The following is a 23,434-nucleotide window of genomic DNA, read 5'->3' on the forward strand; positions in this document are numbered from 1 at the left end:
GAAGACGATGCCCGAGTGAGACCTCTTCTCCTCTTTCGCCGTCTCTCCCTCGCTTCACCCTCTTATCGCCGAGCCCAGGCAGCTCATTAGCATAAAATGTGTGTCAGTAGGGCAGCGCGAGCTCACATGCAACGCGCACATGCTGCAGAGCTTTAACCGGCATTCCAGTGTCGAACGAGCCCGATGTGCCGTCTCCACGCGGGGCTCTCGGCCAATGAGAAAGTGAGAAAGAGTAAAGAAGAGTGGGGGGTGTGGAGGGAGGAGTGGGGGTGAAATGTTGTCAGAGAGCGTGACACAGAGAGGGAGGAAGAGAAAAGAGAGAGAGAGAGAGAGAGAGAGAGAGATCCCTGATGCACACCAACAAACAGGAGGGACACACAAAAGGAGAGCAGGGAGGGAAGAAAAAAATGGTCACATTTCTCAAGCACCTGAAAACGTGCTGGTTATTTTCGGACGCGTGTTGCTTATTGATGAGTGTGGGAGTGTTTAAACTACTTCTACTGTGATCATGTTTTCATGGTGACTGTACATGGCAAGCAGCTGAACGCGTTGGGACCACTGTAATTCAGAGAACACCCTTTTACACAGAGATCCGTCTGACATCACACTGTGCAGACAGAGAGTCGAGCTTCCCCGTGCGTCTGTTCACCTCGAGAGAACATCGGGATCAATAAGAGACCTGATCTGAATTGCTTTTAAATAGTTTCTTTATTACTTTTGTTATTTCTTCTTCTTCTTTTGGGCTGGCCGGGTTTTCTCAGGAACCCCAATGCCCTGTGCACGCTGCTTTTGGTCTGAGCTTTGGGATACACTCTACATGCCCTGGCAGTTCATGACTCTTTCACCCGTATCAACAAAACTCTTCGGTGACAAGAAGTGGCAGTCAGTTCAGCAGTAAACGCCTACTGTAATACGGAACAAACGAACAACACCGATCGACTGGGAAACATGGAAAACAGTCCAGGTGGTAAGTAAGCTTTAAATTGTGTGGTCGATGCTGAAAGCTGCTGGCAAGCAGCGCTGTCAGGTTTACTTTGAGGGTAATGGTGCAGGTGAGCACAGATGCCAGTGAGCTGCATTAGATCAAATATTGCTAATATTTAAGTAATATATAAAGTTTTACTGCCATTTAATTATTATAATTTTTTATTTTTTTTTAATTGTCTGTTTGAGTCATGTCAGATCACTGCAGTTATTGGACATGTCTGATGCTTTGGGATTTGTATCCAGTTTAATTGCATCTTATGCTCCTTCTATATGAATGTGTGATATCCAGAAAACTATTTAAGCTATAGGCAGTTGGAGTTTCTGTGCACTGTACTCTTGCCTATGACTGTAATTCAGCTGTGCAATCTCTGGCGTGTTGCCAGGTGCTTCTGGGCTGCGCAAGTCTGAGGATTTTGAGTGAGTGAGCTGAGCTCAGAGAGGGAAGTCCTCTCCTCCAGTCTTTGCGGCGGACTTCCGATTCTCTGCATGTAAACAAACTCACGTGAAGCGCGACCCTGAACGCCCTCTGACCGGGCACGTTGTCATCCCACAGCCTTCCCCACGTTTGGTCGCCCCACCATTAGAGGCTTATCTGCAGACAGATAAGGAACAATAACGTGCTGACCCACCCGCGTTGCGTCCGCGTTTTTTTGGATCTTAAAGTTCTTGCTCCCAAAACCACTTCTGGATGTTTTCATCCAATGGGAGGTTGTCAACTAACAAACATGTGATTCATTAGAAGTTTGCTGGTCACAATCGTGGCACTTTCCCCCAAACACAAGTGAGGAGGCGATGTCAGGGAGGAGTCACGCCCACTGCTCCACAAACATGAAATCTGTGCCAAATTCTCCTTCCACACTGGCTCCAAGAGCCGCGCTTGGAGTAAACATGTAGTTCTGCCAGCCCCTGAATCACGATCTAAATGTAGCGAGAGCTGATGATGAATGAACAGATCATATCTGACTCATGAAATCGATAAGAGTTAAACAGCCTATTTACTCCGTGGCTCACTGGCTGAGAGCGCCATTGTTATAGGCGAACAGATAGATAAAAAAGCAATAAAGCAGTGACGCTCTATTGATATAACGCTTTAAGCCATTACAGCAACTTCACGCTGCACCTAGATCTCACGATATAATTTAAATCTAAACATCACGGACATAGGTCTTTGGTCGACTGTGGCCATGGCCGTGCACCCTGGGTAAAAAACAACACATAAAAAACCCGTTCGTGATGTTGCGAATCATGCACCTGATTTTAATACGCAGCCACCCCGCCTCGAGCTGACAGCACGTGTACACAGCCTCAGTATCCACGTGCCGCGCATGATTCCAAGTACACTGCTCCTCTCACGGTTGTTCCTCTCTGTCGCGCGCACTGTGCGCGCGCTCAGCTCACACGGGGATTCCTCTTTATTCGTTGGTAGATTGGTCAGTGGGTCAGAGGGGTTTAACCAGCCTTCTGTCTCATATTAGTTACTATAGCTGATTTTAAATGTTCATTAGTAATTAAAAGGAGCGTCCTTTTTTGGGGGGTAGCCTATCACAGGACGTGGGATGTGAAAGAACACATTAACCTACATTTGCCAGCATCAACTAGTTTTTTGGGTGACAAGGCCAAGCCGTTTCAATTACACTCTGGTATTTCTGTTTGGGCGGTGTAATGGAACAAAATAAGACGATAAATACCAGACTGAAGTCATTATCATAGGGGCACTGAGCAGTTGTCACATGAACTAAGGCTAACCTTCACAATGTTGTCAAGGAAATGATAAAAAGGTCACTTCAACATGGACTGTTGATTGTTTTTCTTTTCATTCAGAATAAATAAAGTTGTTTAGATTGGTGCTTTGATGGGGTATTGTTGGTAATGACAGCACACAAACCCTTTCTGCAATAGAAAGACCAAAGCATGTGAAAGGTTATTTATTTCTAAGGGTTACAGTAAAATCAGATGACACAATAAAACCTGTTCTGACTTCCTTTCACATTGTTTCAATATTATATGGATATTTATTTTAAAGCTGTCTCTATCAATAGTACCTAGTCAACCTTTCTGGATGATTTTCAGTCCATCCATCCATTTTCTTCCGCTTATCCAATTCAGGGTCATGGTTGGGTTGGAGCCTATCCCACCTGTCACACGGAGGGAGGTGAGAGGTGGGGTACAGCCTGCACAGGTTGCCATTCTATAGCAATTCTAACACTCAGAGACAGATAACCATTCATGTTGACAAAATCAGTAAACCTAGACTCTCCAGTTAACCTGACGTACATGTCTTTGCATGGTGGGAGGGAGCTGCAGCACATGTGAGAACCCAAGCAGGCAAGAGGTGAAAATGCAAACTCCACACAGAAAGGCCACAGCTGGCCGGTGGATTCAAACTCAGGGCCTTCTTGCTGTGAGGCAACCATGGCACCACCATGCTGCCCATATTCAGTTTCACAGCAGTCAAATGGAAGATGAGTACTTTAATAAGTGTTCATCGTGTAATTGGGATATAATGTCATGGTATCAACCCGCTTCAGGGTGCCGTGACGTGTTCAACCTCACTCCTTTCAACTGAAAAAGTACCAGAAAGATTGTGGGTGCAGTAGTTGAATGACTAAGCTAATCAGTAGCAGTAAGAATCTGCAATAGGAGTGGTTAATGGTATGACTCTGTGATGAGAATGAATGCAGAGAAACACTGCAGCTGTTCATGACCAGCTCTCATGAACCCTGTAGTCTTCATGGAGTTTTCCTCTCCTTGATCTCAAAGCGTGATTATTGACCAACTTACAAAAAAATGCAACATGTTTAAGCAGATGAATGCATATGTTGGGCACTAGCAGGAAAATGAAACCAGATTCATTGTGTTAGATTAAAAAGATGTCACTCCTGAGAATAAATGCTTTTTTCTAGGCTACATTTGCATTGCTCAGCCCCGAGGATCTACATGTAATCCTTTGAACTTGAGAACTCCTTAAACAAAGTTCAAATTGGGTCAGCCTCTTCCATTATGTTAATTAAAAAAAATCTTCTCAACTGCTTCTAATGTGAAAAAAAACCTGCCCGCTGTTCCTTCTAAGAACTATCCTCCATGACAAACGCTTCATAAATGAGCAGATGACACGAAGCCAGTAGTTGCACGTGGAGGGAGGCTTACTGCCCATGCACAGAGGTAAACGTTCACATGACAGAGGACAGTCAAGTTGCAAATGGAGCATGATTTCCTCATTTTCTACGGGCGTCCGTGCATGCCCAGGGGGAGGGAACACACGAGATGGGAAGTCAGAGAGGACTGGCAAAAAAGAAAGAAAGAAAAAAAAAAAAGGAGGCGGTTGTATTGTTTATTCCGTAGTTCTTGTGGCTCTATGTGTATCCGCAAGTCACATGTTGTAACCTGTGCCTGAGGACAGCGGGGGTGACATTCCCGGAGCTCATTCCGTAGCCCAGTCAAGCCATATTCCAGGAAATCGTTACAAGCGTTCAGAATATGGAATGTTTTTCTACTCGACGAGCGGGGCGGGGTTGTGACTTCTGAGCGTAGAAAGTGGGTGTGGAAGAGCCAGTGTGTCTGCAGCATGTCACCCTGCCCTCCGCAGGTGAGCCACATGCCCAGAAAACTACCTCTCTCACACATCATGCAGAAAAACTTAACAAGCAACATTTGCGTGCGCAGGGAAGTAACCGCCTGCCCAGAGCTGCCACCCCACACACGTCCACACACATACACGCATACCCTGTTGGAGCAGTCAGTGTTGACACGTGTAAGCGGTGGAATTAAGGAGGCACTTAGAGCTAAACAGCAATCCAGCACGTGTTTTCTCAAGAAGAGAAAGCAAAAGAGACAGGGCACACTTTTCTCAAATGATTCCAGGTCCTTGAGAGGAAATGTGCACAGAATTACAGAGCAGACATTCTAATTATATTTACACCGCTTTGGATAATACTGCCACACACAGAGCAGGCATTTTTGACTTTGACTACATTAACCTTTTGGGTGGTATATTCACAGACCTGATACATTACAAGTAGCTTGATACTGACCCACAAGGTATGATCACAATCATAATGTGAGAATATCTGATGCAGTGTCTGGGTGAAGAATTGTGCGTGCAGGAAATGTTACAGTTGGCAGGTCTTCTTGGATACTTGACACAGTGATCTGATAAAAAATGAACAAGTGGTTCAAACTGTGAGCTAAATACGGGGGGTGTACCAAAGTAAGCCTAAATCCATAAATTCTTTAAATTATTTGAAGAGATAATCACTCACTTATATTACCATAAATTAAAACAATTATGGTAGCTTTAAAGGTAGGGAAGATTGCTTGGTGGGTTTTTTCCTCCCTCTAGCCTGATTCATCTGAACACGCACACACAAAAAGCACAATGTCAGCCTTTGAAATTGTGTTAAAGTGTGAAAACAGTGACCGGCAACAACGTGACTGTTGCCCTCTGCGCAGTTTCTAGTGACTCAGTGGAATTCATTAACTTGTTCCGTTCCCCGCTTGCTCTCCTCCGTATCTCTAGCCACAGCATTAAAAGCCTTCTCCACTCCAAACGTGATCTGCCCTAGCGCTTGTTATGGCACTGCTGCTGTTGTTGTCTACACGGGACTGCGCAAAGAGCCTTGTGAGCCAGGCGGGAACTGTGTCAAGAGTCCATGTGAGCTCCTGGTCAGGTGGCTGGCGGATAGATGGGTCTGCAGGCCCGGAGCCGGAAAGGGGAGGGAGGAAGGGAGGAGGATAAGAGAAAAAGGGAGGGGGGAAAGGCGGAGGGAGTGTAGAAAGGACTCAGTTCTGAAAGCAAGCATGCAGGGAGCTGGCTGGCTCAGCCTGCACGTGAGGGGCAGTCTTTCATCTTGCGGGGAGGAACACTGTCTGCAAAGGAAAGGGCGGGGGTGGTGGTGGTGACGGAGGGGTTTGGGTGTTGTGTTTAGAAGTAATAGGGCATTTCCAACTTGATCTGATATCCATAAACAAAGGCCTGTTTGTGAACTCTCTGTGGTTCTCATTGTGAACATACAGTGACTTACTGTCATAATATGATATGATGTATTTAATGGTGTTCCCTATTCCAGAAGGTTTGGTGTGTGTGATGTGATATATCGTAGGCTATTTTATTAGTTTATGATTGTTTGTGACAGTTGAGAGATGTAGATCTTTAACTAGATGGCATGCTGTGTCTATTTCAGTTACTACCTCTCCTATTTTTCCATCACTCATCAGTAAAAGCATTGTCAAGCAGGTTACTTGAAGGTATGATTCGGCAGGACTTGGGCATTTTTTCCCTTATCTCATTCTTATCAGATTAAAAACTGAAAAGACTGCACAAAAATATCCCGGTCAGAGTTGTTGTTCCTCAAGCTGTCACTTTTCTTTCTTTCTTTCTTTTTTCTTCTCTTTTCTAAATTGTTCATCGGATCAAATTTCTGTTGTCCCAACAAGGTCAGGGTTTTGTGTCTGTGTTTGCAAAAGTCTGCCAAGTAAGCTCAGATGAAAGCAGATGATTGCTCAACACTTCAACTCTCTACTAGTTTGTGCCTGTGCACTGAGTTTTGGACCCTCTGTGCTCTTTCAGGTGGTGTTATCTTGTACGCTGGCTCGTCTGGAAGTGCCAGTCCGAGTCCTGGCAGCCCGTCAAGTGGATACCAGACCCAGTCGCCCTCCTCCCACTCGCAGCCTTCATCCCCGGAGGGTGTCTCCTTTCAGGAGATCGGAGCCTTGAAGCAAAGAGGGGAGCCAGGGGGAGGAACACCTTCCCCGAAAATGGTCTTTCAGTTTCCCGAAGTTAACAGTGCTCCAGTTGCGCAAATTATGACGGTGTCATCACCGACCTACAACCATCCCACCATTGCCAAAAGGCCTTGTGGCTTCACTGGCACGTTCACCAGTAAGTACCTACTCGCCACCCTCCTCCCTGTTCTCCTCCTTCCTTGGCCATCAGCAGTTTTTCATTGTGTTTCTTCACCTGACAACCGTTGTGACTTCCTCTTTCACAGAAACCGGAGGTATGGTGCTTCTGTGTAAGGTGTGCGGGGACATCGCATCTGGGTTCCATTATGGCGTGCATGCCTGCGAGGGCTGCAAGGTGAGACCAAAGAAAGGTTATATTATGCCACGTCTTTCCTTTTCATTGTGTACAAAAAACACAATGACACAAAAGTCACCCTTCACAGCCTCTATTCTTCATACCCTCCTTCCGCAGGGTTTCTTCAGGCGCAGCATTCAGCAGAATATCCACTACAAGATGTGTGTGAAGAATGAAAACTGTCTCATCATGCGCATGAACCGTAACCGGTGCCAGCACTGTCGCTTCAAGAAGTGTCTCTCCGTGGGCATGTCCAGAGATGGTGAGAGATCATGTCATTGCATGAAGATATTTAGACATAAGTAAATTCTGATGGATTTATTCCCACCAGTATTTTACACTGGCTTAAACAGTGAATCGTTTTAATCCGCTTTGTACAAGATGCGAAAACAAAGTCCAAATTCATTTCTGTCACAGCTTACAACAAAGGCATAATCCCACTGTCAAAGCCACTTGCCTTACTCCTCATCAAAAAGTTGAATTTTCTACTTATCTCCTTTCCACTACTTCCTCCTCTTGTCTTTGTCCTCCTCTGCCTCCCTTTCTCCTTGCGCTGCTCTCTGATTAATGGCAAGAGGAGCTGGAGAGTCCCAGTAGTCATCAGTCATGTAGAAACTGTGAAAAATACTAGTTTATTTTAGGAAACTGGGGCACAAAGTTGTTGATTACCCTTCCCGTTCGCAGTCACGTACGCTCTTTCCCGACACGGGCATTTCAAATCATTTGAGATTTAATGTTATTCTGTCCAGTTAATCACAAAAACATACACTGCTTCAATTTGAATATTAAACATATGATTGCAGGTAATCAGCTTTTGTGTGTTATTTTCACCTTCAGGAGTTAAATCTCCAGGGGAAGATGGCTAAACTAGGTGATAATAAATCACGTTTTTTTTTTTTTTTCTTTCTGGTGCAAACATTTTTAGCTGACCCCCCCCAAAAAAGCCAGAAGCGAGAAATCAACTGCTAATTCATCAGATTTGAAACATTTATATTTTGTGAATAAGCACACAAAACACCGTAAATGAAAAATACGATAATAACAACATAACGTTAATGGGAAAGGTAGCTCCACCCACTTTCTGGTTTTCGGCTGATGTCTGCGACTCGCCAGCATGAAATTGATTTTTGATCAGCCGCCTTCGACCCTTTGTCTTTTCGGCTCTCTCACCTGCCTTTCTGTACCTCTGACCTTTCCACTCATCACCCACTGTGTCACTCTGCTAATGACACCACGTTTGGTGGTATTGACCCAGTGACCTACTTCTAGAGGAAAAAAAGAGAGAGCCTGCGCTTCACTGAAAGGCAGAAAGAGAAGGACTCGTGGGGGAGGAGGAGGTGGTGTAGCATACAGTGTACTATAAATAGGACTGTCAGTGGAGGTAGGGCATCGAGGTGGGGGGAAGGGAGGAATGTAAAGGCTGAAGAGGATGAAAAGATGGAGGCTTCTGGGTCTGTAGTATGGTGTAACAGCTGTGATGGAGAAAGAATAGTCAGAGACAGATGAGAGATCTTGGGATTAGTAATACATCTAGATTAGAGTTTGAGAGCCACATGTAGGATATTTGTTTGAATGTGAACATTTTACGCATACAAGTGTCAGTGCTGTAAGATGCTAACAGAGATGCTCGTTTCTGTCTGCTTTTGTCCTCAGCTGTGCGTTTTGGGCGTATTCCCAAGCGGGAGAAGCAGAGGCTTTTGGATGAGATGCAGAGCTACATGAACAGTCTCAATGAATCGGCTTCCATGGAAATGGAGGTGTCACCTCCTCCCGACGCGCCGTGCAGTCCACAGAACCAGACGAGTGAAGGAGCCGGCTCCATAATGCAGTCTTACCACGGTAACGAGAAACCACTCAAGATGGCTGCTGGCAACGGCAACCTTGGCGCTTCCTCTTTCCAGAACAGCGCGGCGCAGGAGCCTGCCCTGTTGCACGCAACTGCCCAGACGCAGCACGCAGTTCAGGTGGAGCAGGCGAACCTGACAGCTAACTACCACGTCCCCCCTAACTTCCCCGTCCCACCTACAGGCAGCGAAAGCACCACCAACGCAAACGTCGACAACGCCAAGTACACGTTCTCCTCCAATCAGAACCAGTGTCCTGTCAGCGGTAACATGTCGTCTCAGGGCTACACAGCCAATCAGAACAGTTTCCCAGCCAGAGAGTCCTCAAACCAAAACCAGTGTCCCTGGAAGCTGAACGGAGGAGCCAAGGTTCTGGTGAGTCTCCCTCTCCTTTTGACTCTATGAAAGCCTTTTTAAATTCCAGTCAATAAAATGCCCATAATGCTTCTCTTTCTCTGTCTTCTGCAGGCATGCCCACTTAATTCATGTCCTGTGGCTCCGGCCAGTCGCTCCAGTCAGGAAGTGTGGGAGTCTTTCTCCCAGTGCTTCACCCCTGCTGTTAAAGAAGTGGTGGAGTTTGCAAAGAGCATCCCAGGCTTCCAGAATCTCAGCCAGCATGATCAGGTCATGCTGCTCAAATCTGGTACTTTCCAGGTATGCCTCTTTGAATACGATTTGTGTCTTTGGGGCTTTTCTTTTTACGTTTCTTTTTCCCTCGATGCTGAACTGCTCTTGTTTTGCTGACAGGTTCTCATGGTGAGGTTCTGCTCACTGTTTGACCCCAAAGAGAGGACGGTGACCTTCCTCAACGGACATACATACTCACTGGCATCCTTGAGAGCCCTTGGTATGGGCTCATTATTGGATTCCATGTTTGATTTCAGTGAGAAGCTAGGATCTTTGGGTCTGGAACCAGATGAGATGGCACTTTTTATGGCTGTCGTGCTCGTATCTGCTGGTAAGAGTCACGCAGCTATGTGCATACAAGCTCATACTTCTCACACAAACACATTTCTTATGTCTAATGCTACTTTGTTTGCTCCTTTTTTCTTTTTTTAGATCGCTCTGGTATAGTGGAGGTTGGCGCAGTAGAGCAATTGCAGGAGAATCTAATAAAAGCTCTGCGTTCACTCATCACCAGTCGCCGCCCAGACGACAGCACGCTCTTCCCAAAGTTGCTGCTTCGTCTGCCGGACCTGCGCACCCTGAATAACCAACACTCTGACAAGCTTTTAGCTTTCCGCATAGACCCTTAAGTTCAGACAGCTTAATGGGGTAACTGCCTTTGGGAACCGCCTTACTCCATATGCAGGCCTGGCTTGCTACTTTCCCTACACCGGCCGCTGCATGATGGACGGCAATTTTGAGAGATCTCCCAGGTCTGATGTTCCAAGAGAGCCGGGGAAATATGAGTGAAGAACGCAGGCAGAGCAGAAGGTGGTGGAAGCTGATGAACATAAACCGATCTGTGCTCCAGTTGCTTCCAATTGGACTGCTAGAAAACTGTTAAAACTGTAGAGTTCTTCCTTGAGTTTTTCAAGACAAAATCAAACCACCGTCGCTTCTCCCTCTTGGAGTTTGTTTTTGATGTAAAGACCAAAAAAAGAAGGGCGAGCCCGTTGATCCTCACCAGACTTTTTTTTTGTTATCTCACAAAGCTAACGGAAAGGAAGCACATACTTTTTTTGCCCTGAAGAAGAAAAAAAAAAGGACAGACATTCACCAATAATGATCTCTTACTGTAAATTCCTGCCACAAATGTAAAGGCACTTTTCATACATTGAGAAACCTCTGAAATCAATATATATATATATATATATATATATATATATATATATATATATATATATATATATATTAGTAATAGAAATGTTTAACACAGTTTGTGTTTGCCCTGTTGAAATGACATAAGCTATTTTCACATCATGTTATCATGTGAGGAATCTTTATAGAAAAAAAATCACCCATTTGTGATTGAGAGATGTATACCATTTTTACGAAAATGAGACTGAGGTGCAATGTATTTGTACGCGGTGATCAGGGAGAAATTATTGGTCATTTTAGACCATGTCTGATGGCTTATATGATAAGATGTTCTGTTGTAAATTTTGTACAGGGCCGTTATTCTCGGTTTGTACCGGCGTTTGTTTGCAGATTCTTGGATATGTAAATGAAATTAGTATGGAGATTATTGTATGATGTCACACATGATTGATTTCTCTACAGGACGCAGCGTCTGAACGATGTGCTCAGAGTATAAACTTTTTATTTGAATATATAGCGTTGAAATAAATGTATTGTCAACGGACAGCATCGGCCTGTGAATATTTTGTAAATGTTTTATGGTTACGCCATAGATTACCATTATTAAATAATGTTATATAGCATCTTCTCCTTGTTCTCATCTCTTTTCATTTTCCTCCTTAATGCGATGCCGAGACATACCATACAGCCGTAGCCTAGCAACAGATGCAATGAGCCAATCGTGCTTCAGGTCTGAGAGCCACTGGGGGCTTTTATAATAACAAGAAACACCACTTGATTTTTGAGTGTGTGTGATAACAAGTGAATGTAATTCCAAAGACTTATGGGAATACTAGGTGTTATTCTTTGCTGAGAGAACACAGCGACCTTTTGCAGAGACGAGATGATAAGCAAACTGAAAGAGATAAACTGGATTCTGGTGAAGGATGAATGCAAATGTAGGACTAACAAGGCAGTTGGATCAAAATGCTCTTCATGAGTAAAGTCTTGTTACCAGACACGAGGAGAAATCATATTGATATAAACATTTAGGAGCAAGTTCCATAAACTGCAGCTCTGCCTTTAATAAGGCTCCATAATGTGCACAGTCACTGGCATTGCTTGTTTTAAAAGGAAATGATTTAGACAAGTGCGTCACACCCAGAATCATGCATCACAATAGCACAGCTTCAATTATATTTCTAGGTCTGACAGGCTTTTGACTGACTCTTGTATTTTTGAAACAAACATACTAAAGAAGCTGTGACTGCTTATAAGAATATAGCAGTCACGGATCCAACAGTAGTTCCACATTAGGTGAAAAAAATTAGCAATAGTACACATTTTCCTCGGTGCCAAAAAATGAAAAATGAGTACGAACCAGAAGCTATCTATCTATTTATCTACGAACGCACCTGCACTTTTACTGTCATTGATCCATCAGAAAGAAATACTGGAAGTCTGCAATGAGGAGAGCCTATAGTCCCTAGGGGTGCTTTGTTCCAGTCATGCCCATAAATCATGTTGGTCTACGCCTGCCGCCTACTGGACAGCACAGTAACGGCAGGAGCACGTTTTAGCCTCCCACTACAAGTGTTACAAGTTGTAACACATCTGTCATATGATAATCGTACAAAAATACTGAATGGGCTGCAAGACCATCACCAAAAAGCTTGGTGAGAAGGTGACAACTGTTGGTGTGGTTATTTGGAAATGGAAGAAATATAAATTCGCCCTTCAATCCCCCTCAGTCTGAAGCTCCATTCAAGATCTGGGGTGAGGATGATCAAGAGCAAAGTGGTGCATCAGCCCAAAGGAGGAACGAGGACCTTGCTAAAAATCGGAAAGCAGTTGGGACTGCAGTCACCAAGAATACCATTTGTAACACTACATTTTAATGCATTCAAATCCTGCAGCGTCCGCCAGGTCCCCTCAAGAAGTACAGATCCGTCTTAAGAAAATATAGCGGTCAGATGAAACCAAAATCAAGCTCAACACCATCATACTTTCATTTTTACCAGGCAGATTAATCAAATTGAAAGTGGGCTGTTGTTTTCCTTTCCTTTTTCACTTTGTTATTATGTAATGGAATTAAAGGGCCCACAGAAACCCTTCCACCTACAACTTCACAAAATGATGACTTTAGTCTGCTGATAAAATCGGTGCTTCCTAATCATACTTAGTAAACCCTGCAGGAAAACCGTATTTTCGTTTTACTTCCTTACTGTCAATTTCAATTTACAAACATCTCTGCAAGCAGTAATCACAGCCGAGATTTCCTTTTAAATGTTCCCAGTTGTTTCAGTAATAGCAAATCATGCAAGGCCAACAACATTAGAAGTCTGGAGGTTTAGGTTGAGCCTAGACTAGACTACATCCTCTCACATCACGATTTGAAACAAACGGAACATACTGTCTTACCCCCCTCTCTCTCTTTCTGGTTGACTTTTCTCTGGGGAATAAAAACAGAAAGCTTGTAAAAGTCTGGTATTTACTTTGTCAGTGATGCAGGTCTGGCCGCCACATGGGACATATTTCTCTTGGCTTCTTTCGCCATCTAGTGGTCACAGGAAACTTTGACGTTAGAATTTGTATGGAGTGAATCTGGGATTGTTGCCCCCAAGCGGCGGACAGACTGTCCTCTGTTGTGTCTTTGTAAACGACCATCTCTCTGTCTCTCTCTTTTTTTTTTTTAGCATTGTGTTATTGTGCTCTGCTTTAGGGAATAGCAAAATCAGAACAGTTTTATTATCATGATTTTTTCCCCAAACATTTATGACATTACAATGCAAAAAAATATGAAACAAATTCATCACCATCAATCATCATTGGCTGCAGTCAAATAAGCTCCATCACTCTTAATATATAGTATATAGTGTACCTCCAACCTTTCTATTATTATATGTTTTCAAATGCTCCAGCTACCCATCTCACAGGCCCACCTTCGGACTGATGGCACTCCCTTTCACTTACAAACTGCCGAGAAGAATCTGCCTTGCTCTCATAATACTAGACTGAATCCAACTTCTTTTCTTTTTATTTTTTTTCTTTGTTTTATTTTTGTTGTTGTTCCTGCCTGCTAATGTAGCAATCAGAATTATTGTCTGACGGCCAAAAAAAAAATGCCATCTGAGATGTTCTGAGAGAGGCGGAGGTGGAGACCTGACCTGACACATAGACACGGACACAAACATGCATTCTCACCCTCACACTTTCCGAACATGAAGACACACTCACGCTCCCCATACACACACTATACTCCCTGGTGCCGGCACCTACACCCCCAGAGGGGCAATCAACCTCCAGACTCCAGACAAGATGGTCCGCTTTCCTCTAGGGTGGAGACAACAGACCGACTTGGTCCACGCAGCAGCAGAGCAGCCCACCAGCCTGCATGCGTTTGCCATCACCTGTCCAGTTTGACTCGTCTCCCAAAACAAACAATCAGAATTTTAGAAATCTTTCCCCAGAACTCACCTTATCACATGACCATAAACATGAATTCAATTTCTTTGTTTAAACTTGCGTCTCCAACAGTTTGCAGTAGGCCTTGGCGCAAGTCTCAAGAGTCTGGAGGGAGTCCAATAAAACAGATGCGTAATCTGAAACTGAATAACACATGTCCTGACAAAACAAGTTTTACCTTAATGTGACATGACACACTGCTTTGCATAGGTCTTCATTTACCCCTAACTACTTTTGCTAAGAAAATGGGAAGGTGATGCTGTCATATATTGAAACAAATGCAGAAACGCATGGACATTTAGTATATAAGACTAAAACAGAGTTAGCAAAGTACTAATGAGCTTGAAAGTCAATATTTTAGGTCTGTTTTTATTCACAATTTATTCACACAGCCTGAAGTCTCTTAGACAAGCTTTCTAAAATAGGTAGTCTTCAGGAATAATCCCGTGGGCTTCTTGGACAACATTTAAAGCTCTTCTTTAGATGTTTTCTGCTTTCTGTTCTCTGTCAAGATGAACAGAACAGAAGCGGCCTGGTCAAAGGCCCGACTCAAACCTGATAGAAATGCTTTGTAAGACCTTGAACACTTCGTTCATGCTTGAAAAAGATTTAATGTTGCTGAAATTAAACAGTTCTGTAAAGAAGAGTTCTTACTGCCACATTCATTCATTCATTTCATTTATTTGTTCATTTTCAGGCACAACAAATACCTATATTGAACATAAAATGCACAAAACAAAAAACAAAAATTGCCTGAAAAAGGAGTGGGATGAAGAAAACTTATTAAATCCCACCCCTATACTCACTCATCAACAAAAAAAACAAACTTCCCGCAGCTACGCCCATCATTGCATACAGACCCATCAACAGCCCCGGGCACATGTCTTAATAACAAACAGATATTACGTTTAGGGAGAAATTACTTTTTCCACACAGGGTCAGACTGGTTTGGATAATTTTTAAAAATGAAATCACCATTGAAAAAGTGCATGTTATATTTACTAGGGTTAATTTTGTCTGGCTCCTTATTGATCTTGAAGGAGAGGTCAGAGGTCAAATGTGACATATCTTAAATCTTTAAATAGCACTTTCTATATGTTGACAACACACTTCTAAGAATGATACTTTCTAAGCTATGAGGCTGTCACAGGGCCGAGTGGCCTGTACTGAACAGGACTCAGGTGCAGAAACCCAGAGCAGAGACAGCAGATGATGTAACAATTTATTAGGCTAAAGTGCAAAAAAGAAAACGTAGCAAAGACAAAAAAACAATAAGACGTGGAGTTTGACGAGGCGTGGCCTGGGGAACGTGGCTAGGGCGAGGGAATGAGGCCTGAGATGCGGAGTGGAGCTGAGCAGGGAACAGTCACACTGAAGAGAGAAGACAGAGGAGTTAGGGAGGTAGTGGAGGCAGCTCTGAAGTGGCTAGTTGTAAGAGTAGCAATTCTTACTTGCAGTAGGGGACATGGAGTGTTGAGAGGGGGGTGATGAGAATCCAGGGGAGGCTGAGTGGCGTGGAAAGGCTGGTCTGAGATTCGGGGCTTCAGATGGAGTGTGATGGCAGGAGGGCAGGCAGGTGAGGCACAGAGAGATTTTCAGAAGGATTGCTTGGTATCTTGAGTTCGGAGGTGGAGCGTGAGCCAAGGTGAATACAGCAACTGCAGCACAAGAGAGTCGTGTTAACAAGATAGATCACAGCAAGAACTTGAAGTATAAGGCCTGTTACCAACATGTGTTGATGACAAACTGGCGGTGAATGAACTAGTGATGGGACGTTCTGTATCGAGGCTTCGGAGCGTGTGTCGAGTAATGGAGGGGGCGTTTCCGCGAAGCGCGTATCGAGGCTTGCTTCATTTATGGGAGGAGCTGAAAATGATGACGTCCGAAGCCTCGCTACCCGGCTGTACCACGTGACTGGTTCATGAAGTGGTTCGAACTTTGCCGCGAGATATGACAGCGATATAAACCCCTCAGACTTCATTCAAAAATGTGGGTGTTTGATGGAGAGTTGCGGTTAGTGAGAGTTTGGAGACCGTATGGAGGTTTATGAGAGTGAGGAAAGTCAGGAGAGAATGGAGCCAGCTAAGAAGAGGAGGATGTCCTCCCCTGTGTGGGAACATTTTGATCTTATTCCTCCCAACAAGGTATGTAAATTTCTACAGAAGATGTATTTTCATGATACTGATGGTGCAATACAATTTATGTTGAGCTGTCTTGACTTTTGTACAAGGTGAAGTGTTTGCTATGTGCCAGGGAGCTGGGATATAACAGCAACACCTCATCCATGCTTAGGCACTACAGAGCTTTGCATGAGAATAAGGGGAACACCGATCGTGGAGCAAGACCAGGTGAGCCATCAAATGCAATGATAATATAGGATGCAGTAATGTTACTAAATGATATAACAATATTATACAACTGTTATAAGTTACGTGTGTGATATTTATATTTGTGCTTTATCTTTATTGTCTTTCCTCAGGAGAACAATCTCAAATAGATGAAGACCTGGTCAGCATGGTGATTGAGGACTCCCAGCCATTTAGCATTGTGGAGGACAAAGGATTCAAAAGATTTGTTAAATCATTAAATCCTAGCTATGTTCTCCCCACTAAAAAGGTCATAAAAGCAGTGAAAATTTAGTTTTTACAGAATAAAATGTGAACAGGCAGGACTGAGGCTCAAAGCCTCAGTGTGTAGCTGTCCATACCTCAACGTTACAAAAGCACAACCACTGTCCACACCCCAACCACACCTCACCTCACAGTAAATGATCATTTCCATTTCAAGCATTTCCAAATAATCATTTCCCATACTGCCACTATAAATATACACAGTATACTGCCATCACTACAATATACATGTTTTACACACTCCTTTTGTTGTTGACATTTACAGGCTGTGTGCAAAATGCCACACTCTTCAAATTCATGCCAGCTATTATTTTTACGTCCAGTAGGTGTCCTGCTAGAGCAAATGAAGCTTCATGAAGCTTCGCGTTGGGGTGAACCAATTGGATGAAAAGCTTCAGTGCTTCATGGGGCTTCATCTGCCCATCACTAGAATGAACATCAACGTGTGGTTTAAATCCCTCTGGCTTGATTGTCTGCAATAGGCTCCAGGTGTGCAGGAGCTGGAGTTGGCCCTGCCCAGGGGCGGATCCCAGGTCAGTTCAGGAGCCTTATGAAAATTCCAGCCACCCACCGCAGACCATGACAGAGGTATCATTAAGTTGACCTTGGCAACGTTGGTGTAAGACAGATTTTAATGGGTTGTCAAAATGACCCCCTCTACACCCGACAAAGTGTTCTCAGAATTCATTCAAAACTTTCTGAGCTGTTGTGTTTACAGGCAGAATGACATCTACACAAAGCAGACACCAAAAACCAGTTCTTGGAAGCACGTTATAAAATCTTGCCAAGAGCAGTTCAAAGTATTGTAGAGAGGCCTTGAGGTAACAGTTTTTTAAATTTTAATATTTATCTATTTATTTTTATAAAGATCTGTATTTATTTAAAGTGTACACATTCAGGGACTTTTTGTTGCAGCATTTTCTAGATCCTGCATGATTTCCTCCTTATGGGAGACAAAGTAATCTCATCCTACTGACTGACGATATTTAGTTTGTGGCTGGAAACAAACTTCCAGTTGTGCATTTGAGAAAATATTGAATATCAATATAAACATTTTAATAAAGTATAAATGATTACCCACACAACTGTGCTTATTAAAGAGGGGAACAGTACAATACATCTGAGTAAAAGCAGATTAGAGGTGATCACTTGCCGGTAAATCTCAGTGTATTCTCCATAATGTTCTTAACTCCATGCTAATTAGTGCCGTGTGTCTGTTACTAAAGCAGTGTCTTACATAAAAACATGATGTAATTTGTTTACCCAACCTGTTTGCTAAAAATAAGCAAAGAAAGAAAAGCTACTTCCAACTGTACCCTACTGTACTTTTACACCCACGCAGACAAAGATGTCACCAGACTGATGGACCCACATTAATTGATTGGTAGTTTTTGATGGGTATAATATATCTCAATTTTCCAAAAAATCTGTAAATATGTGTTTTTTAAAAATACATTTTTCTGTCATATCAACATTGCTGCACTGTTCTCTTTGTATTTTTTATACCTCAAAATGGATTAAAATAATAATGTAATCTCATCTGTAGCTCAGACATGTAAATCCCTCTGCTTGCTTTACACAATTATGAGTAATTGACCCTGAATACTGTTCAGAACAATTGTGTCCACCCCCCCTGTTAAGCAACAGCAGTGGCACACTCTGGTGGGATCTGAGGGTTATGGGCCTACCTGGACGTTGCTAGAACGACCTCTTTAGGGCTGGGACAGGGGTGGTGTGGGATCAGGGTTAGAGGCAGATTAACTACATGGCAGCCTATAAAGCTCCAGTGTAATCCGCACACTGCAGACAAAATCAGAGCAACAACTACTGCGCAAACAACCTTTTTTTCCCCCACTCACAACAGCTTTTGGAGCCACAGAAGCGACATCGAACGAAAGAAGAAGCCTAGGAACTGTACATATTTGGGATTTAACAGCTTCACATCATTAAATAAACAAACAAACCCATTTCACCAAGGATTTCAGAAGAGTGTTCCTTCATCAGAACCATAAAGGCGAAAAAAGGGAAAAACATGAAAAAGGGAAAGGTATGTTTTCATCTTTCCTGATTTAAAATAAAGCTGTAACAAAATGCCTTCATTAAAGTGACAGATTTGTTTACATATGAGACGTGTTATTGTGAAAGATTGTTAGAATTATTCATATTTTTTTAGAGGTATGCTCTAAAAAAGCTTACAAACTCGATCAAAATCCAACAAGATCAGAGAAACAGTTTAACAGTATGTCTATGAACATACATACATACAGTTTATGTATATAATCCTTTGAGTTAATCAAACGTGGGGGCTTTTATAGTCAGATCTGCAATGAAAAGTATCTCCTGTACTATTTTGTTTTTTATTTAAATGTGCATATAAAGCAATAGCTTTAGAATAGCTGGCACATGTGTCTAACACTGTACTGTGGCTGTAAACGCAGTTATTGTTCATTCATATACTAATTATGATTGGGTACCAGCAGGTGAGCAATGACAATGAGCCTCCCAGCTATCAAGAGGCAACAGCAGGTGAGTAAAGTATCCTGCTGGTTACAGATATGCGAACACTGGCTGTCCTCTAGTTTAGACCTGTAGTAGTCAAAGCTGCGTGGTAACAAGTGAAACAATGTGAATGAAAAATAATGTTAGTTTTTGTTTAGCTTCATTTTAAATGCAAATAATAATATTTTCATGACATTGCACTTAGTTATTAAAAATGATGTAGGTAATCAGAGCAATGCTACAATGTGATGTCATGAAGTTCAGCTTTGAAACGCCTCCACCCCTTTTTCAGGCTATGCTGAGATGGAGGCCCAGTTCGCCTGGGATGATAAGACCATCCGGCGGACTTTCATCAGGAAGGTACTGGAAGCAAAATAAACCCCAAACAAAACCCCATGAAAACATAAATTAATAAAAGGAAATGCCACATCGCTCTGACACAGCGTTTGTCCACCTGCAGGTCTACGCCATTCTCATGGTTCAGCTGTTTGTGACTGTGGGCGTTGTTGGTCTCTTCACATTTTGGTAAGTACGTCTGTATTTATTTGCTCAACTTTACTGTCATTTTCTAATAAAGCTTTTTCTACTTTATTCTATGAAGCACCAGTTTACTTTCTTTTTGGTTGCTGTTTTGATTTCAGTGAACCAGTGAGGTTTTTTATTCAGACTCATCCTGGCTTGTACTCGGCATCCTAGTAAGTAAAAAAACAAAACAAAAACGAAAACAACACAGATGAAAACTCATCTCACACTCACATAAATTTCATGTACATTTTGAAATTGTCTCTGATCCTTTTTTTCTTTTAGTCTCATGTTTTTTGCCACCTACATTGCACTGTCCTGCTGTGGAGACCTGAGGTAAACCGTCTTTGTAGAAATAAACAGCACAAAATGTCATTGTTACGCTGATGACCTGCAGCTCTATGTTCCTTTAACCATTGGAAATTGTGCTGAAGTCTCTAAACTAGAATGTTGTTTATGTGCAATTAAGGGCTGGTTATCGGATAATTTCTTGCTCCTAAATATTGATAAGACAGAGTTGACGGTCATTGGGCCACACAAATTTCAGCACTTGTCCCAAAATTTCATCTTGAAAATTGATGACAGTGCCATAAATTGCAGGAACAAGGTAAAAAACTTGGGTGTGTGGTTCGACATGGTGCTCTCCTTTGAATCTCATGTAAAAGAGATAACAAAGATCACCTTTTATTATTTGAGGAACATCGCCAGAATCAGACAAGTTTTGTCAAGTGACACTGCAGAAGTTCTTGTCCCTGCATTTGTGTCTTCCCCTATTGATTATTGCAATGCTCTTCTTTCTGGCCTACCAAAGAAAAGTTTTAGAGGTCTACAGATGGTGCAAAATGCAGCTGCTCGCATTTTAACAAGAACTGGGAAATTTGAGCACATTAGCCCTGTTCTGAGATCTCTGCATTGGCTACCTTGTCAGGTTCGAGCAGATTTTAAGGTCCTGCTGCTCACCTACAAGGCTTTAAACGGATTGGCACCTTCATACCTCTCCGACCTTTTACACCTTTATGTTCCATCTCGTGCTCTCCGATCTCAGGACTCTGGCCTTCTGAAGGTTCCTAGAGCCAGAAAAAAGACTATTGGAGAGCGTGCTTTTTCTTTTCGTGCCCCGTTTCTGTGGAACAACCTCCCTCAAGATATTCGGCAGGCATGCTCTGTGGTTGTTGAAGACACATTTGTTCACCTTATCCTACATGTCTTAATTCTATGGCTTTTAGTTTTTAATTTTTTATTGTTTTTAACTTGTATTGTGTCTCTTACCTGTATTGCTATGTATCACTTTTATTTTATTTATCCCTTTAGTTGTACAGCACTTTGTTTGAAAACGCTTTATAAATAAAGTTATTACTATTATTAAAAATTCAAGAAACAACTGAAAAGATGCTCTTTTGCAAAAACTCTATAAAATGTGTCTCTGTGTGCATAAATAACAAATCTACTGTCTTTTCTGTCATAACAGGAGGCAGTTTCCTTGGAATATAATTCTTTTAGTTCTCTTTGTGAGTAACATGCAGTGTAAAATACAAACCTTATACAATAATAAAGCCGTCACTCAGCCTCAGCCTCTAAGCTATTTTTATCAACTTTTCCCTACAGACTCTGAGCATGGCCTTCATGATGGGATTTCTGTCAAGGTAAATACACCTGCGGATGTAAGAACCATCCGTGTCTTTTCAAGCTGAAAGAGAAAATGTATATGTTTGTGCTTCCTCCAGCTTTTACAACACCAAGTCGGTGGTGCTGTGCCTGGGAATCACAGCTCTGGTGTGTCTTTCTGTCACCATCTTCAGCTTCCAGAGCAAGGTGCGAACTGCTTCAAACTAGAACTTCAAACTGCTTTGAACAAAAAAAGACAATAAAAGACACATCTTCTTCTTCTCTTGCAGATTGATGTCACCTCTTGTCAGGGAGTCCTGTTTTCTTTGTGTATGGTCATGCTCATCTGTGCCATCGCCATCTCTGTTGTCGTCCCTTTTGGATACGTGAGTTTAAACATGTACATCCTTCTAGAAGGAAACCAAATTAGCTGCAATTAATGAGTTAAACAAAAGTACTTGGGTTAATGCATCAGGTACTGCATTAATGGAAGAAGGATTAGCCTCAGATAATCTTGCACTGTGTCTTGCTTAAATTAGCATCCCTGCTAGCCTTCTTAAAAGTGTTTTGTAATGCATTTTATCTCACAGGTACCTTGGTTACATGCCACCTATGCTGTAATAGGAGCCATCCTCTTTACTCTGGTGAGAATCACACAGCCTACCCCCGTCTTAGTTTCCAGCTAAGTTTTCAAATGATTACCTCGTGCTCACCTGCTCTGCTTGTTTTCTCCATTTGTGCCTTTCTCTGCCACAGTTCTTGGCGTTCGACACTCAGATGCTCTTAGGAAACAAGCGCTACGCCATCAGTCCAGAGGAATACATCTTTGCCACGCTCAGCCTCTACCTGGACATTATCTACCTCTTCAGCTTCCTGTTACAGCTCACGGGAGAAGGCCGGGAGTGAAGCCTGTTTTACACGTTTCTCCTGCATACTAAAGATGTTTATCAGCTGAACTATTTGAACACTTGACTTGGATTTACCTCTCGACAGAACGACATGACTTCAAGGCTCATTGCAGCAACCTGTTTGCTCTTTCTTTAAGTGATGTGTTATCGATCTAACCTTTGTTTAACCTTCAAGTCTCTTCAGTTCATAATCTTCTTATCAATGGAGACCCTGAAATCCCAGCTTGAAATCCCATAGACTACACCGTCCAACTACTGCTAGGTGTTACCTTGGGAATCTATAAGTGTGTGTGTGTGTGTGTGTTTTGAATTGCACTATGGACTCTTAAGTGGATAAAAGCAGGTACAAACAGAGTTGGATGCATCACTCTGTTTATTCAGCCTTGAGCCAATAATGGAGTTGAGTTTATTTTAATCATTTGTTTCACATCCAATATGTAGATGCACTTTTATACTAGTGTATACTAGTGTATTATCAGTATGTACTGTATGTGTGTAAGCTCAGACTGGGCATTGGTATTTCGGAAGTAGCAGCTACTGTATGAGTCAACAGACTTTAAGATGTAAAGAAAGCAAACAGCAACCACAAAGGGAAAATGTATTTAGAGTAAGTCAGAGTAAGAGAGTACATTTGGCTGTTAGAGATCTGTTTACACTGGTGTTGAGAATTTACCGTGGCCTTTCAGCTGTTATAGAAAATAGTTTTAGATTAATAAGTTATTAATGGGAACGCTGGAAACTGTGTGTAATGAATAAAAAACACTATACATTTCTTTGCAAAGAACACGGGCTATGGACTTGTAAGTGGCAATGTAATTAAAGTAACACATGAAACCTATAAAAATTGTTAATTTTAATGTTACAGAATTAAACAATAATAACATTTCTTTGTATTGTATGTTTCTACAGAGCAAACTACACCATCCTTGTGGGGTTTGGAGTTGTGTGTACACTGACCAGTATTAGATACACCAACCTAATGGCACAGATTCAACAAGGTGGAGGAAACATTCCTCAGAGATTTTAGTTCATACTGGCATCAATGGTCTCTGATCAGTGGTTGTTCATCAATGGTCATAACATGCATATTAATGATCAAGAAACTGACCTTACAGCCCATTTTTCATCAGTGGTGCTAGTTTCAGTCATTGTGTA

General features: G+C 42.5%; 3 protein-coding genes across 4 annotated transcripts; all 3 read left to right on the plus strand.

Moving 5' to 3' along the window:
• Positions 1-301: 301 nt before the first annotated feature.
• Positions 302-11,294, plus strand: LOC146669795 (nuclear receptor subfamily 1 group D member 1-like). The gene is made up of 8 exons (XM_085406404.1): positions 302-967; positions 6,554-6,865; positions 6,975-7,063; positions 7,181-7,325; positions 8,717-9,282; positions 9,376-9,561; positions 9,655-9,865; positions 9,967-11,294. Exons 1-8 carry the CDS (start codon positions 949-951, stop codon positions 10,161-10,163), a joined length of 1,725 nt encoding a protein of 574 aa, XP_085262530.1. The 5' UTR covers positions 302-948; the 3' UTR covers positions 10,164-11,294.
• A 4,726-nt stretch (positions 11,295-16,020) lies between these two features.
• On the plus strand, positions 16,021-17,282 carry LOC146669796 (uncharacterized). Its single transcript, XM_085407916.1, has 3 exons — positions 16,021-16,259; positions 16,346-16,463; positions 16,595-17,282. The coding sequence occupies exons 1-3, from the start codon at positions 16,152-16,154 to the stop codon at positions 16,753-16,755; spliced, it is 387 nt and encodes a 128-aa protein (XP_085264042.1). The 5' UTR covers positions 16,021-16,151; the 3' UTR covers positions 16,756-17,282.
• A 1,332-nt stretch (positions 17,283-18,614) lies between these two features.
• Positions 18,615-23,080, plus strand: faim2b (Fas apoptotic inhibitory molecule 2b). Of its 2 annotated transcripts, none has more exons than XM_085407917.1 (12): positions 18,615-18,792; positions 19,223-19,271; positions 19,537-19,604; positions 19,705-19,769; positions 19,886-19,939; positions 20,052-20,102; positions 21,235-21,274; positions 21,372-21,409; positions 21,491-21,578; positions 21,662-21,757; positions 21,962-22,015; positions 22,128-23,080. In XM_085407917.1, exons 1-12 carry the CDS (start codon positions 18,778-18,780, stop codon positions 22,275-22,277), a joined length of 768 nt encoding a protein of 255 aa, XP_085264043.1. In that variant the 5' UTR covers positions 18,615-18,777; the 3' UTR covers positions 22,278-23,080. The 2 variants fall into 2 exon arrangements, with proteins under 2 accessions (XP_085264043.1, XP_085264044.1); XM_085407918.1 differs by having other exon boundaries at positions 19,226-19,271.
• Positions 23,081-23,434: the final 354 nt, after the last annotated feature.

The sequence above is a fragment of the Rhamphochromis longiceps genome, linkage group LG5, assembly GCF_057381845.1.
Source record: "Rhamphochromis longiceps isolate RC_006_pf linkage group LG5, R_longiceps_female_GT1.1, whole genome shotgun sequence".
In the NCBI taxonomy this organism is placed as follows: domain Eukaryota; kingdom Metazoa; phylum Chordata; class Actinopteri; order Cichliformes; family Cichlidae; genus Rhamphochromis; species Rhamphochromis longiceps.